This window comes from Moschus berezovskii, chromosome 13 (genome assembly GCF_049115385.1).
Source record: "Moschus berezovskii isolate FMDL1 chromosome 13, NW_MosBer_1.0, whole genome shotgun sequence".
Taxonomy (NCBI): domain Eukaryota; kingdom Metazoa; phylum Chordata; class Mammalia; order Artiodactyla; family Moschidae; genus Moschus; species Moschus berezovskii.
The window spans coordinates 66,125,795-66,142,512 of NC_142472.1; the positions used below are offsets into that span (position 1 = coordinate 66,125,795).

At 36.5% G+C, this 16,718-nt stretch overlaps 1 protein-coding gene across 5 annotated transcripts in view; it reads left to right on the top strand.

The window, feature by feature from the left end:
* The window catches only part of INTS6 (integrator complex subunit 6), a 104,458-nt gene that overhangs the window by 46,731 nt on the left and 41,009 nt on the right, over window positions 1-16,718 (top strand). For all 5 annotated transcript variants that reach the window (XR_008685962.2, XM_055426160.2, XM_055426159.2 and 2 more), the window contains one exon: window positions 11,266-11,449. Coding sequence is in view for 4 of the 5 variants with exons in the window: in XM_055426160.2 (XP_055282135.1) it covers window positions 11,266-11,449 (184 nt within the window). In the remaining variant the exon portion in view is untranslated. The remainder of the gene's footprint in view (window positions 1-11,265; window positions 11,450-16,718) is intronic.

Consider the following 16,718-nt stretch of genomic DNA (forward strand, 5'->3'; position numbering starts at 1 on the left):
TTTTTTTTAATATTTATTTATTTGGTTGTGGTGGGTCTTAGTTGCAGCGCGTGGGATCTTTGATCTTCATTCCAGCATGAAGGATCTTTTAGTTGCAGCATGTGGGATCTTGTTCCCTGACCAGTGATCAAACCCTGGACCCCTGAATTGGGAATGTGGAGTCTTAGCCACTGGACCAGGGATTCTCTCTCATAGAAGTTCCAAGAACATAAATTTGTATCCCTAATTGTTCTGCAAAAAAATATTTTAAGAAAATTATTACTTTACAGTGAATTAGCATTGAAACAAGCAAAAAATATGACACACACATATGTACCTATGGTACAATAGGCAGTTCAATATATAGGCAGTTCAAATTGTGAAATTTCTGAGAAGAGAGGTAAAACTTTCAAAACTATGATATGGTATTATGACTTACCAATTATGAATAACTATTACTGATGAATCCAACATCTGTTCAAAGCATCCTTTTAAAAAGGAGAAGCATTTTTGTCATCTAGTAATTAATCATTGAAATGAAGAGAATATAAATATATTCTAAGGTTAATCAAATAGGAAGTGCAAATGAAATTGTAGTAGTCTTTGATGTAGACTTGAAATTACACACCTTGAAATGACACTCTTCAAACTAAAGGTGCCATAAAGAGGTCAAGGTTATAAGCACAGTCTATAAACTGTAAACTCCGATGTTTTGCTTAACTTCTGATGGCCAGAAGGGATTCACAAGAATCTTCAGATCCAGAGTGGAGAAGACTTAGATGCAAACTCCAAAATACTCAAATGGTATGAACCTCTGTGGTATGGAAGAAGAAGGAGGTTTATGCAGCTTGAGGGATAATTATGTGCTGCTGACGGAAGAAGCACATAATTTTCATTTATGTTTCATGTTAAAGTTTGGAGAAGCAAGGAGATACATTAAACTGGTGATATACTTTAGACTCTATAAGTTATAGGTGACAAGTATGTTGGAAGATTAAATGTGATGATTTAAGCAGAGTATCAAATTAAAACCTTGGCACACCCTTCAGTAAATGACAGATTGTCAGCCTGTTAACTTGCTGTGTGATTTGGGGCGATATTTGGTATGAACAATTTGAGGTCTTTTAACTTTTTATCTCTCACTCCATCTTTGATTTATCAAGAAAAGACTGTTATTGTTATTTTTAGGGGGCACAATGTATTTCCAGATGGTAGGGATGCATATAGCATACTCAAGAAAGTTTGGTTGATAAGTGTTTATGCTTGAAGCATTAAATGCTCTCAGTTACCTAGGAAATAATGAATCTCAAACTGATTCGCCAGGCTTTTACTGTATTTTTGTGTTTTGTTTCTTTACCAATGTGTTTTAAGTTAGCCTTCTGATTTAATACTTTATAATTTATTTCATTTTAAATGTTAGATTCGGAAGAATTTAGAATGCCATTTAACAATTGTATGTAGTTATAAGGTAGAGTTGGTAACATTATTGTGCATCTTTTAAGAAAAAGTGCTCTTTTTCAGAGTGTGTCTGTCCTTTTGGAACTTTTAGTTTCTCATATTTTGAGAAGTCATGCTTTGTATGTTACAGTAACTTGTTATCATTTGAACATGTTAAATCATTATTAGTGGAGGTGGATAATTGTCAGAACCTTAGGGGTCATATCATAATCTGTATTTTTTCCTCTGTAATTGTCTTTGGTCTTGGTCCCTTGCTTTTTGTTTTCATTAATTTGTTTCTTGCTTTCATTTCTATTCCTTTTGCCTTGGTGTTATTCTTAAACTATTATTCAACTCCTTAACTTGTCTTGGTTTCCTTTAGTCTGTCTTTCTCTGGCTGTAATTACTCCAAAGCACACAATTTAGGTGTATTATTCCACTTGTTCAAAATATTTCATTGCTTTTTATTGTCCACTAGATTTCTCAGTGCCTGTCACAGTTAAGCCAGTTACCTTATTTATCCATCCATCCATTTTATTCATTCAGCCATATTTATTGAGTTCCTTCTGTGAACTGGACACTGTTAGGTTCTAAGGATCAAGTGGTAAAACAAGCAGGAGCTCTGCCCCCTTGGGTCTAGTTGAGAAGACAAACATTAATAAAAGTATCATGTGATAACAGTAAAACTGCAGTGATCATGTATCCTACAAAAAGGGAGGAGTGTATACTGTGAGAGCTTATAATGAGGGCATACTAGATCTAGTCAAGAAGGTCACTGAAAGCTGAGATTAGAAGGGGTGAGGAGGATTCACTGCACATAGAGTGGGAAGGATCATACCGGGTAGAGGCACTGTGCAAGAGCTCTTTCCTGAGGGGAGCCTTTTGAGACTAAGGGACTAGAAGAAGGCTGATGCGACTTGCAGCATAAAAGAAGAAGGATCATTGTACAAAATGGGAAAGAAGGTTGGGCTTGACCACACAAGGAGTTTTGAGGCCGTGCCAAGTAACATTATTAATATGACTGCAGTAGAAGTCTTCCAAGGGTTTTATCTGGAGAGAGGGGGTAGAGGAGTAGAAGACAAGCAGATGTTGGAAGACCAGTTAGGCATTGTTAGTTCTGACAGTAACTTGATCATGGAGGTTGGTGATAATAAAACAGAAAGAAGCAACAGTTGCAAGAAATATTTAGAGAGTTAAATCAACCAAATTTGCTGACGTATAGTGCTTTTGGGGGTATAAGGAAGAGGGAAATGGCTTCTTGCAAAACTGGATAGATTGTGGTGCCTTTCACTGAGCTAAGAGATCTTGAGAGAGTAGTTCCATTTTGGTTGGAGGAAAATCATGAGTTCAGTTTTGAGCAAACTGGGTTTGAAGTACCTTTGAGCCATTTGAAAGAGAATAGTAGACAGAAGAACATTTGGTACTCAAAAGAAAGATCTGGGCTGGACATGTACAATTTTAAGATACTGAGTGTACGTAGTATTTGAAGCTGTGAGTAAGTGGATTGTGTGTTTTGAGTATAAACTGACCAAGGCTTAATATACTGAGCCTTGAGAGACTGCAGTATGGAATGGCTAGGTGGAGGGGAGCGGTGGAGTGGAAGATAGGAGCAACAGAAGAAGCAGAGAAAACCATGAGAATATTTCAAGGTGAAAACCAATGGAGAGTGTCTTTCTGAAGAGCGGTAAATAGTTTTGAATGCTGCTGGGAAGCGTAACAAATCATGCTAAATCTCAGTGACTTGAAACAGTAACCGTTTATTGTTTCTCAAAAATTTTTGAGTTGGCTTTATTGAGCTGGGGGCTTAGCTGGGGCTGGAACATCCAAGATGGCCTTGTTTATATGTCTGGGGCTTTGGTGCTCACTGCTGCCTGGGTACTGGCTTCTTGTCTCTGTGACTTCTGTCTCTCCATAAGGTATCTCATCATGCAAGAGTCTAGTTCATGCTTCTTTACCCAGTAGCTAGATCTCAGTGCCTTGACAGTGAAGCTTTCTTTGAGGCCTGTTAAGACTTAGACCTGGAATACTGTCATCTACCATCATGGCCAAAAAATGATCACCAATGACTTAGTGTGGGAGTTGTTTTAGTAGAACGGAAAGACTAGGAAATGATTAGCAGATGAAGAAAAATTCCTTATCATTCCCCTGTATTTTCTCTAAAGTGTGTGTTAGTCACTCAGTTGTGTCTGACTCTTTGCGACCCCACCAGGCTCCTCTGTCCATGGAATTCTCTAGGGAAGAATACTGGAGTGGTTTGCCTTTTCCATCTTCAATATTTTCTCTAAACTTGACCTGAAATAGGCTACTAACTTCCTGAATGCTTCCTGTTTCTTTACTCATATGCTTATTTCCTCTGAATATTATTCCTCTCTCTCCCCCTTATTAAAATCCTACCATTCTTTTTTTTCCAATTTTAATTGGAGTATAGTTGATTTATAATGTGTTTCTGCTGTGCAGCAAAGTGAATCAGTTTTACATTTACATGTATTCACTCCCTTTTAAATTGTTCTTCCATGTAGTTCATCACAGAGCATTGAAACGAATTCCCTGAACTATGCAGTAGGTCTTTAATAGTTTTTTATGTTTTATATAGGAAAATCTTACCCATCCTTACAGTCTTCAGTTTTTCTTTGAATGTTGTTCTCCAGCAGTTCTGATTTTTAATTTAGTTTTTTATCCCAGTATTTGTTATTTCTTGCCTTTTATGTTTTTAATCCTAATCTTCACTCTGCATATGCCCTGTAATCTTCAAAAGGTTCTAAAGTTTCAGTAAAATTTTTATTCTTCAAAATAACTCAAATGCTGTTTCCACGGAGAGCCTTTGCTGGTTCATCCCCCAAATAATCAATTATCAATAATCAATTATTCCTCTGTACCTCATGCATACTTTTACTGTCGCACATATCATACTACAATTATTTATTGTTCCTGAAGGTAGGAAATTACAGTGCCTGCTGTGTTGCCTTTCATTAAATAATTCCTGAGTTACAGCTTGATTTGTGATCCCCATTCTTAATTTATAAGGAAATACCCTGCATGGTAACAATTAAAAAACAGCAGCAGGCCAGTGCATTAAACTAAAAGATGGGTAATGGTTTGGTGTGTGAGGTAAAAAATGTTTCCGGGAAAAAAATATTTGGCCACACTGTTTGTATCTCTAAATTCCAAGACTAGAATTTATGAGGTTGTATTGTATGGCCTCAGTAGAAGTATGTCCATGTGTAAATTCTCATTGTGAGTATTGTACACTGAGCTTGATGGAGGAGTTGTAACGGCTTCACCGTACAGAGAGATTGTCTCTTTGCCCTAGGTGTCAAGTAGATGTTGCAGCTCATGTCTTCATATCCTCTATGTGTGGGGATGTACAAGGGACATAGAGGTCAGCTGGTTTCATACAGCAGGGCAGAATAATACTTTAGCGCTTGGAGACAGGAGCTGGTTCTGAGACCCAGCACAAACATGACAGCGGAAGCCCTGTTTGTGTGTTGGCCTCCGTACCTGTGTGTGCTGGGGCAGGGCGTCACAGTTCTTGAGGCAGGACGCCGACCGGTGCTTGTGCTCTCTGCTGCCCTCATTCCAATCAATCGTACTCTAGTACTTGCCTTCGGCAGTGGGAATGGGAGGGACTTCATTTATTCTTTCAGTTGACACATGCTATGGGCAGGGGGGACACAAAAGAATCAGATCCTTCTCCCTGCCTTCTCTTAAACTGGAGAGGGATAGATATCCAGGGAGGACATTAAAACTTAAGAGGGGAAGTATGATTATTGTTAAAGGGTTTATAATTTGAATTACTTCAGTAGTAGAACCAGCTGGCAGAACATCCAAATGCAAGGGGAAACCTGCTAAGAGTTAGTACAGATGACATCAGTCACCTGACTCTCACGATGGCTCTGGTGTGATCATTATCCAGGAGTCAGTTAGGTTGTGTACGAGGAAAAAAACTCTCTGGGTCCTGAATTTAAAATGTTTTTAAAAGAAATTTATCTTCTTTTACTGTTTGCTGCCTTTTATTTGTTTTTTACATTCTACAAGTTAAAAAAATAAGTATTAGCATATGAGAATCCTGATATTGAAATTTTTAAATTTTTTAATTGGCTGTCATCAAGAGAGCTAGCTAAAACTTTCTCTCAATCTTATTTATTTGGCTTGGTATGCTGCTGCTGCTGCTAAGTCACTTCAGTCATGTCCAACTCTGTGTGACCCCATAGACGGCCTCCTACCAGGTTCCCCTGTCCCTGGGATTCTCCAGGCAAGAACACTGGAGTGGGTTGCCATTTCCTTCTCCAATACATGAACGTGAACAGTGAAAGTGAAGTCGCTCAGTCGTGTCCGACTCTTAGCGACCCCATGGACTGCAGCCTACCAGGCTCCTCCGTCCACGGGATTTTCCAGGCAAGAGTACTGGAGTGGGGTGCCATTGCCTTCTCTGTTGGCTTGGTATCTGTTCTGTTCAGTTGCTCAGTCATGTCCGACTCTTTGCGACCCCGTGGACTGTAGCCTACCAGGCTTCTCCATCCATGGGATTCTCCAGGCAAGAATACTGGAGTGGGTTACCATTTCCTTCTCCAGGGGATCTTCCCGACCCAAAGATCGAACCCGGGTCTCCCGCGTTGGAGGCAGACACGTTAACCTCTGAGCCACTAGTCCTTATTAAATCCTGAAATAATGCCTTGCTTGTGGTAGGCACTCAGTGAATAACTAAATAAAGTTTAAGTTGTTCCATAGTCCAGCTTCAGCAAAATCTTAAATAATTAAGACCACTGCTGCTGCTAAGTCACTTCAGTCGTGTCCGAATCTGTGCAACCCCATAGATGGCAGCCTACCAGGCTCCTCCATCCCTGGAATTCTCTGGGCAAGAACACTGGAGTGGGTTGCCATTTCCTTTTCCAATGCATGAAAATGAAAAGTGAAAGTGAAGTTGCTCAGTCGTGTCTGACTCTTTGAGACCCCATGGACTGCAGCCTACCAGGCCTCTCCGTCCATGGGAGTTTCCAGGCAGGAGTACTGGAGTGGGTTACTATTGCCTTCTCCGAATTAGGGACTGAACCATAAACAAATACAAAACAAGTTAAGAGAAAATTGCGCTTTTTTAGTACCTAAAGTTTTGAGTATGCTCAGTGATAGACTTTCTCACTGTCCTAATCTGCCCTTTGTTTTTTATACCTATGGAGAAATAAGTTGTATATATATATATTTTTTTTTTTTTAAGAAATTCAGGAAAGACTAAAAGATGAAAGGACAGTAAGATAGTTCTCCAAAGGAAAGAAGGAAAAGCGGGACACAGTCTTCCGTAGTTTAAATTGAAGTTACATTTCCTTTTCTGTCAGCTGCTAAGGTAATGTAAGAAACCTGGAATGGGGGCTTCCCTGGTGACTCAGTGGTAAAATAGTCCCCTGCCAATGCAGGGGACACGGGTTCAATCTCTGGTCCGGGGAGATCCCACGTGCCACGGAGAAACAGTCCATGTGTCACAACTACAGAAGCCCAGGCGCCTAGAGCCCATACTCTGCAAAAGAGAAGCCCCACAGTGAGAAGCCGAAGCATCGCAATAAAGAGAGGCCCCACTTGTCACAACTAAAGAAAACCCGCACAGCCCAGAAAGACCCAGAACAGCCAAAAATAAATAAATACATAAAATTATTAAAAAAGAAAAAGGAAACCTGGAATGGTGAGCTCAATAAAATTAATTAAAATAGTAATACAGAAAACCTCCATTGTATTCAGGTAAAATAGAACTTGTTTAGTATAAATAGTTTTCTTTGCTTGTTAGTCCGTTAGACTGAAACTTTGCAAAGTACAATTTTATGAAGACCCTAATAAAGACCAGTAATGTCATAGATATGGGTAAGTTAATTGAATTTCACATGATTTATCCAGTTTTTAAAATTTGCAGTCATTCTTTGATGCTCTACACTTGATTATATAGCAGGGTTTATTTAAGTCTGTGTTTTGCAAACAGGTATCTTCTGACACACAATCTTACATTGTAGCTTGTCTATAAACTGGGGATAATAATAGTACCTACCCCACTGGTTTGTTATAAACATGTTATAAATATGAAGAGCTCCTAGCATGGTGCTTGACACATACACAGTGAGTGCTCATTATGCAAGCAGTTATTATTATTGTTTACTTGTGTTGTTCTTATTACCTCACCTGTGTACTTGAGAACTGGAAGTCAATAGCAAAAGGGGAAAGAAGTGCCTCTTTCCATCAGAGAGTCGTGGGGGACTGTGGTTTATAAAAGGAAATCATTCTAAAATGTTTATAAGATTTAGGATTTAGTGGTTTAAAATCACTAGATTGATTCAGAAATGGATGAGTGAGTGTGTGTGTTTAGAACAATGTCTGCCATATAATAGTTACTACAGTATAATTGTTGTTAATAACTAATTTTTTTTGCATCATCAGGCATTTGAATTTGAGTACTCTCTTACTAAAGTTTCCTGCAATTAAGTCTCAGAAAACAGCTTTTATAAAACTGTTTTCTTGTCAAGTATTCAGAAAAAAAATCCTAATAAATATTTTGGTAGCCAGTACTGTGACTTTCTGTCATCTTTTTGTTTGTCAGCTTCTCCTTAAACACATTTCTAAAACTGATTCATTTAGGAGCATGATCCCTGTCCTCAGAAATCTTGGAGTAGAGGAACCATGTTTTTTACGCATCTATAAGTTTCCCGATCCCACATGCTGAATATTTTGTAGGGGCATAAAAACAGGAGAACAAATATAATTTTTAAGAAGTATTCTGTCTTATAGGTATATTTTAATAGCCAGTTAAGTAGAACTCTGTGTAGAGTCCTTATGAATGACTGAGCTTTGGGGCTAGTGATTTTATCTATATATAATAGAGATGTATATGAAGTTTTCTTGTGTTTGATTTTGTTGTAAAATAATACTGCTATAAGAGGTATAGATACTACTTGAATGGATAATTTACTGGTTTTGCATATTAAAGTATTCTAATATTCTGGATAAGAATGTGATATAAACGCTTCTTGCCATATTTGGCTAGTTTAGCTTTTCTTGTTGTTGAGGATTTTTAAAAATTTAGTGAATAAAACAGAACGTTGCAGATAACTGAGTGCTGTTTCTTTTCTTCCCCTACTCAGTTGTTACTTCCCTCCCTGTTCCCCATCCAAGAAGCAGAAATTATCATGAATTTGGTGTGTAGCCTTCCATTTCATGTTTTCTTACTTTTACTCTATGTGTGTGTTATACACATGTAAAATTACTCTCTAAGTAATTGTTTAGTAGTGCGTATAAATGCTGTCTTGGTGTCTCATTTTGCATCTCGCCTTTAATTTGTATTATCTGATGATCAGTGTATTTGAGTTTCTTATAGACCATACGGGTTTCCTCAGGTATTTTTGGGGTTTTTTTTAGCCCTTTTTTAACTTTGGGAATTATTTATTCATATTTATTGCACATTTTTCTAATGGTTGATTTTATATTTTCCTACTTGATTGATATGCTCTTTGCCTTGATTTTCCATATATTCAGAAAGACCTCCCTTTGTGATTATGAGACATTGCTAGAATTTCAACTGTAGACTTTCGGTTTGGAGTAATTCAGCCCTCTTGAGTATTCACTTTTTAAACTAAAGCATTTTATCTTTTTCCAGTACCTGTTTGCTTGCCATCACTCCTTACTATTTTATTAATGCATTTCAGTTACAGGGAATTTTTTTCCCTCCTCTTTGGTGATGAGGGTGGTAGTGATAGGAGAAGGCAGAAATAATAAATAGAAAAATGAATAAAAATTTGACACATTTATAAAATTAATACAGCTATGTGTAAAATATACTCATGACCCTTCTTGGCTTTTTGTTTTACTTGAAATACATTCTTGATCTAGCATTATGTAGCCAATAAACAGATAATGCTCATTATTATCTGATTAGGGGTGGGGGTGAATGTACATGGTAGGGGTCTACTGCCCTATCCACTATTATGCATGAGGTCTCCACAGTGCTGTTAGCCACTGGATTCTTGAGCCAGGGCCAGATACTGTTACTTTCCAGTGCTACTGCACTAACAGTTGAAACCTTCTTCCTCCAGCACCACTGGTGCTTTGATATATATCTTCTGGCAGGGTGTGGTGGGTGATAGCAGCAAGGGCTTGGAGTTCCCAAGCTGTTTGGCAAGTGTCACAGAACCTTTAAGGTTAGAAAACCTTCCTCAGGGAACATCCTGGCCCAGATTTCTTTGAGCGTCTCAAACTTCTGATGAAAGCTCATGACTCTTGGCCATGGGCTTGAAGTCTTGGCTGACTTGATAGAGGAATCTTCAGGAGGTTCTCCTGGCATGAATCTTGTGGAGAGAGGTGCCATTTTAGCAGAGCTTCACTAGGAACTCTTTTCTTAGCACTGAATCTGATTTTTTTTTTTTTTAGTGGTTTGATATAAGTCAGTGAAGAGACTTGAGTTCTTAAGTCAGTGTAGACTGACTTCAACCCCTAATTTATCAAGTTCAGAAATCTTTGAGGTCAGAATTAGAAAGGCTATAAGTCATCTTGCTTTTGACAAAAATAGTGTGAACTCTGGCAATTAATTTGGAAGTGATATTTTAAAATGTGTTCTGTATTTAAAGAAAACTCCAGTATTTGAATAAATCAGTTCCCTGAGTATGCTGATCTGGGATTTCATATCATTAAAAAAAAATTGTTTTATTAGTGATAAGGATTTTTGTTTTCCTTAGCACTGTATCATTATCATACTTAAATGTTATTAATAATCCCAGTAATATATATTTTGAATTTTCCCAGTTGTCTCAAAAATCTTTTCTCTTGTTTTGTCTCATTCTCTAATGGTTCTGGCAACCCTCCCCACCCCCACTCTTTGCTCTTTCCTGCCCAATGGCAGGTTTCATGGATGAAACCAGGTGATGTGTCCTGTAGAGCACCCCACATTCTGGATTTGACTGACTGCTCTCTGTGGTGCTGGATAAGTTGATCCTGTATCCTCAGTAGTCCTTGAGGGACTACCAGTAAACTGGTGGTTGGAACTGAAGGCTTGGATAAATTCAGCTTCAACTTTTCCTTCCTTTTTTTTTTCCTTTCAGTGTTGTGTCCTTCCATCATGAGGCACATACTGTCTGGTTGTCCTCGTTTAGATTCTGATTGAGCGGGTCTTAGATGGGCGGGGAGAGACATAGATTAAAGACCACATGCAAGAAACCCCCAAACCCTCTACCGTTACTTAGATGGATTATGAATCATTACCTTTGGTACATTTACATTATAACTGGAGTGACACAATATACTTTTAGCAGATGCTTTGAAAAGGTCTATGTTTCATATGAAATGAAGCCTATTTAAATCATTTAACCGTGGAAACGTTTGAGATGTGGTGTGATAGAAAAAAACACTCATTTGGACCCAGGAGGCCAAATCATTTATTCTCTATGAAATCTGCTTTTTAATTTACATCTAGAAAGTAGCAATCCTAAGATATTTATCTTAGGCTTGTTTTAATGATTAAATGAAACAATTTATTTGGAAGCAGTCCCAGCACCTAGTGGTGAGTTATACTGAAATCTGAAAAGCATTGCAGAAATAGATTTTATTTTTTTCAATTGAGGTCTTCAGAGTAAAGCTTAAGAAAATTGAAGTAATAATATCTTATGTGCTATTTCATATATATATATACATATATACATGTACATATACATATATATATACACATGTACATATACATATATATATATATATAAGCTTTTGTTTTTTAGCTTATTTGAATGATAGGAGACTCATGACTCATGATGTAGTTTCAATGTAAGTATAATGTAGCCTTTTTGGGAGACATAGTGTGTGGAAATCCTTTTTTTTTTTTTTCTCCCCTTTCAGCTTCATTTACCTCTTAATTCTCCTTTGCCTGGAAGTGAATTGACCAAGGAACCTTTTCGTTGGGATCAGAGACTCTTTGCATTAGTGTTGCGGTTACCGGGGACGATGTCCGTAGAATCAGAACAGTTGACAGGTGTGCCTTTAGATGACTCTGCAATTACACCAATGTGTGAAGTGACAGGCGGTAAGTTTTTCGCTGGCAATAATTCAGTGACTTCAGCAGATTTTATCTGAATGTTTTAAAATGTACATTTCAAAAACTCCGTGTTTGTTTTGTTTAACAAATTACTATTAGAAGTTACTAGACTTACATGGTTTTAAAACTACATTGATGAAGGTCTTTGATCTGTTGAATAAGATGCAAATACTGTTGGATCTGATAATGCATGATAATTTTTTTCTAACCATATAGCAAATGCTAATATTTGAAGTTGTTAAACTTACTTTTTTCTTATCTATAAAGATTGCCAATGATTTACAAATGCCATAGAATTATTTTCTCTGACAAAATGTTTCAGGAATCACCTCATTGTCCATGTAATGATTAATGCCTAGTTAAGTACAGTTTTACCCAGAGGCAAAGAGGAAGTGAGATAGGTTAGAGGAAAACAGGTCGTGAACTCTTAACCAGCTGTGCTAAGTGAACATTAGTAAAACTCTTGAAAAAGAAGATGTGATAGACTCAGAACTTCTATGTGGTGGAATCGGTTAACAGGTGGGTTAAATTCATATCGATATGCATCGAGTGCCTACTGTGTACCAAGCACTGTCCATGCTTTAGGACTTCCATAGTAAATATGACAAGCATGGTATTCTTGCTTTCACGATACATTGTCATTCTCTCTTAAGGAATTGATGTAAAACGTCCAGGTCTGGTGTACCACTATTTCATTGGTGTCCTGGATTGTGACATAGTCTACGTGCACTGTCAGTGCTCTGTTGAGATTCCATCATAGCCAGCTATGTAAGTCAAAGGAAAATAAGGTCTAATTAATATTTTAGGTGCCTTTCTTCTAATATTCTGTGGATTTTGGAAGCCTGCAGATTTCACAGATGAAAAAATACCCTACATAGATAGGTATGTGAAGTAGATAAGTTAAAAGATTCAGAAATCACCATTACTGATATCCTTCAGTGACCCAGAAACCTTAGTTGGTCAAAGAATTAGGGAGCTTTCCACAAATATACATCCTGAACCTCCTCTAATGTAGTACTTTGCTTCTCTTCATGCTCCTGCTAGCAGTCATGGGAAACTGCTCAAATTCCACTCATTTTCTTATAGTATGCTTTCTTCTTTATTTTCAGTGAATGCTGACTTAAAAGTGTTTTGAGGATAAAACACCAAGAAAGTAGAAATAACTGAAAAGCTAACATCCACTGGTGGTGTACTGTTCAAATATGCAATCATGTTAACAGTTCTGTGCATTCGTAAACAATGGTTAAGAGTAGTGTGTATGCATTTATTTTTTCCTTTATAGAGTAATTTATGTTCATTAAGGAAAAATTGGAATGAAATTTGCAAGTGTTGCCAAAGTGATTAATATTTTATTCTGTTTTTAATGTATACCTTAAAAATTATATAATTGTCATTGTAAGCATTTTTCTTTTATTACCAGGTAATTAAAGAATACTTAATGCCAATTAGCTGTTTTTGATCATGGGAATACAGCAGGAGCAATAGACAGAAGGCTTACATTTTTGGGCTGTATGACATAAAATGATGTAAAATGAATAAATCATGTTTCAGAGAGTTCTGCTTACTTTACTCTTCAAGTAAAGAAACAGGGTGAGGGTTCAGAGGGTAGTGAGGCAGAGAATGAGTATTCCTGGAAAGTCTTCTGAGGAGGTGACTTTTTTTAACCATAAACCTAAAGGATATATGTACCCCAGTTTGAATCAGTTTAAAATATTGCATGTCCTTGGAAATTATTATACTCTTTGTCTAAAGAATTAAAAACAACAATTATTATTTTATAAATTACATTTGTATATTTCTAACCTTGATGTTAAAGTCACTTGTTTGAATGGGAATTTAATCAGCCCTAGTTGTGTCTTAAAAGATATTAATCCCTTTAAAATGATTGTTGTAGCATCTTCATCAACCCTCTCTCCTTTTTAAAATTGAGATGTAATTGATACATACAGCATTTTAGTTCCAGGGGCACAACACAATGATTTGATATTTGTTTAAATTATGAAGTAATCACTTCAGTAAGACTAGTTAGCATTTGAACAGAATTCTGAATAACGGAGTAAACCATACGAAGATCTCTGTAGAGGAAATAGTAAGAGAAGGATCACGCCCTGTGTTTTGGGGAGCAATAGGAAGGCTGATATGGCTACAAGCTTATAAGCTTATGTAGGGAAAAGTAGAGAATAACAGGTTAGTTTCGAGAAGTGGGCAAGGGCCAAATAGTGAATAGCCTTTTAGGCTGTAATAAATATTATTTATTTTCCCAGTGTGATGAGAAGTCATTGGAGGGCTTTTTATAGGAGATGACATCTGATTTCTGTTTCTGAAAGATCACTTCAACTGCTAGATGAGTATATACTGTACAGTGGTGGGGATGAAAGCAGGGAGACCAGGAGAGATGATAGTACTTCGATCTCAAGTGTGTATGTTTAGAGATGGTGAGAGGTGGTCTGATGGAAAGGAAAGACTGAGGGTAATGAAGGAAGAAGGAATCAAGGATTATTCCTGGGTAATTCAGTTGGTCTGAACAGTTGGAGGTGAATGGCTATGCTATGTACTGAGATGGTTACTCAGGAGAGGCAATTTGGGGGAAGGCGCAAGGATGATATCAAATTTAAAAAACACTTAATAGACATGTTGGTGGAAGTATTGAGGATAAAAAGCATTTTATAAAAATTGTAAGACTTTTCTAGATTAAATAAATTTAACTTTATTCTGTAAATAGGACTGTTGCCCAACTTAGTATTACTACTTTCGTTTCTTAATCCATTTTATTAATACTAAAATCCTTCCTAATCCTAAGGAAGAAAGTTTTTTTTATTTTCACTTTATTGCTAAGTTTAGATTTTTTTTCTTTTTTTGTGGACCCTACATAAACACAAGTGAACCAGCTTCTTGGCTTGAAAGTGTGTGTTTTTCTCACAAATACAATGAGTGATTTTAGACACTTTATCCTTTAGTACAAAGTATCAAGCATTCCAAGAGGTAAGTTTTGACATAAAGAAGAAGAGAAACATGACATAGGTTGTGGGCTTACTTTGTAAAGATGTCTAAATTTGAAAATTTAACTTTGAAAAGAGTTAATGAATTTTTATTATTTTTCTAAGTGATTCAAGTTTATTTACTTTTTCTCTAATTTTCATAAAATATCTTTGTTAGTAATTTTATGTCATACTAAGATCATAACTTATTTACTTATATTTTCCTAATCAGTTAGTTGATGACACAGGTTAGAGAAATGTAGAGGATTTCCACAATTTTATATTTAGGAACTTTTGTTTTTATTGACATCATTGGAATATGTTTAAATATCATGAAATAAGATACTGAGTCTTTATATAATCTCCTAAATACCTTATGTATTAAGATGATCAGCGTTTTTATGTATGTGTTTAAATTGACTTGAAGAATTTTTAATTTGCCAATTCTTTCACATAAGTGTGGTTTCAGATAAACTTTCATATTTTAAATATTGATTTCAAATTAACATCATGGTTTTCAGGAAAGAAGGTGGTATATCCAGACGAATGTTTCTGATGCCTTGTAAGGGTTTGAATCTTGGCTGCTCTACTGTACTAACTTGGATAAATTAATCCCTCCGTGCTTTAGTTTTCTCATTTGTAAAATGGAGAAAGTAACCCATATGATTGTTGCTAGGATTAGAGAAATTAATATAATAGATTGATTAGGATAGTGCCAGGTGCACAGACACTCAGTGGGTATTTTTATAATTATGGCTTTTATTGTTGCATCCAGGTAATCCATTTGTTACATGATACTTGTTTTCCTAAGTAAAGCTGACTCTGAGGAGTTGAATCACAATATTGCCTAATGTTAATATCCTCTTTTCTGAGTAGCCTTTAGCAAATCACGTGTTAAGTTTAAATGGATATGAGTAATTTGATATGTCAAGTATAATAATATAACAAGTTTGATAGTAATTGGTGGAATTTGTTAAGGAATAGGATTTTTCCATATTGAGCTTATTACAAATAACACTGTAGGATATTTGATTAATGATTTTTAGTTGTCATGGTTTTAAGCACTGGTCTAGATCAGAACATATAAATATGTAAGTTACATACATAATGATAAATTTTATAGTTCAGTCACTTAGTCGTGTCTGACTATTTGCAAACCCATGAATTGCAGCATGCCAGGCCTCCCTGTCCATCACCAACTCCTGGAGTTCACACAAACTCATGTCCATCAAGTCGGTGATGCCATCCAGCCATCTCATCTCTGTCATCCCCTTCTCCTGCCCCCAATCCCTCCCAGCATCAGCCTTTTCCAGTGAGTCAACTCTTTGCATGAGGTGGCCAGAGTATTGGAGTTTCAGCTTTAGCATCAGTCCTTCCAGTGAACACTCAGGACTGATCTCCTTTAGAATGGACTGGTTGGATCTCCTTGCAGTCCAAGGGACTCTCAAGAGTCTTCTCCAACACCACAGTTCGAAAGCATCAATTCTTCGGCGCTCAGCTTTCTTCACAGTCCAACTCTCACATCCATACATGACCACTGGAAAAACCATAGGCTTGACTAGACGGACCTTGGTTGGCAAAGTAATGTCTCTGCTTTTTAGCTTTATAGTAGTCACATTGAAAAGAAACAGGTAGGGAACTCCCTGGTGATCCAGTTCTTAGGACTCTGCATTTTCACTGCCTGGGTTCAATCCCTGGTTGGGGAAACCTAAGATCCCTCAAGCCATGTGGTGTGACCAAAAAAAAAGCAAGAAAAACAAAACCTAAAAACAGGTAAAATTAATTTGTATAAAATCATTTATTTAAATATTAAATATTTAATAAATATTTATTAAATATTAATTTGTATAGAATTTATTTAAATTAAAATATTTCAATGTGAAATTGATGTTTTAAAATTACGAGATATTATCATCATATTATGTCTACAAAATGAAGTGTATATTTTTTATAGTTACTGTACATCTCAGTTTGTACTAGCTCTGTTTCAGGTTCTTAATAGCCATATACAGCCAGTGGCTGCAGTATGGGACAGCACAGATCTGGCTGTATTTATTGAAAATCCTGTTAAAAAAGTCTTTCCACTGGTAGTTTTTCTTAATCACTATCATTAAAATGCTTCTGAACTAAAAGTTTTATAGGTTAAAATATTCAAGAGGGAAATTCATTTAAGATAGGTAATTTCTAAGTATGTAAGCCAAATGAAATTCAGAAAGCTACTGTGTATTATATTAAAGTGCAAATACTTAAAATATGTGGTATCTGCCAGCAGATCACTT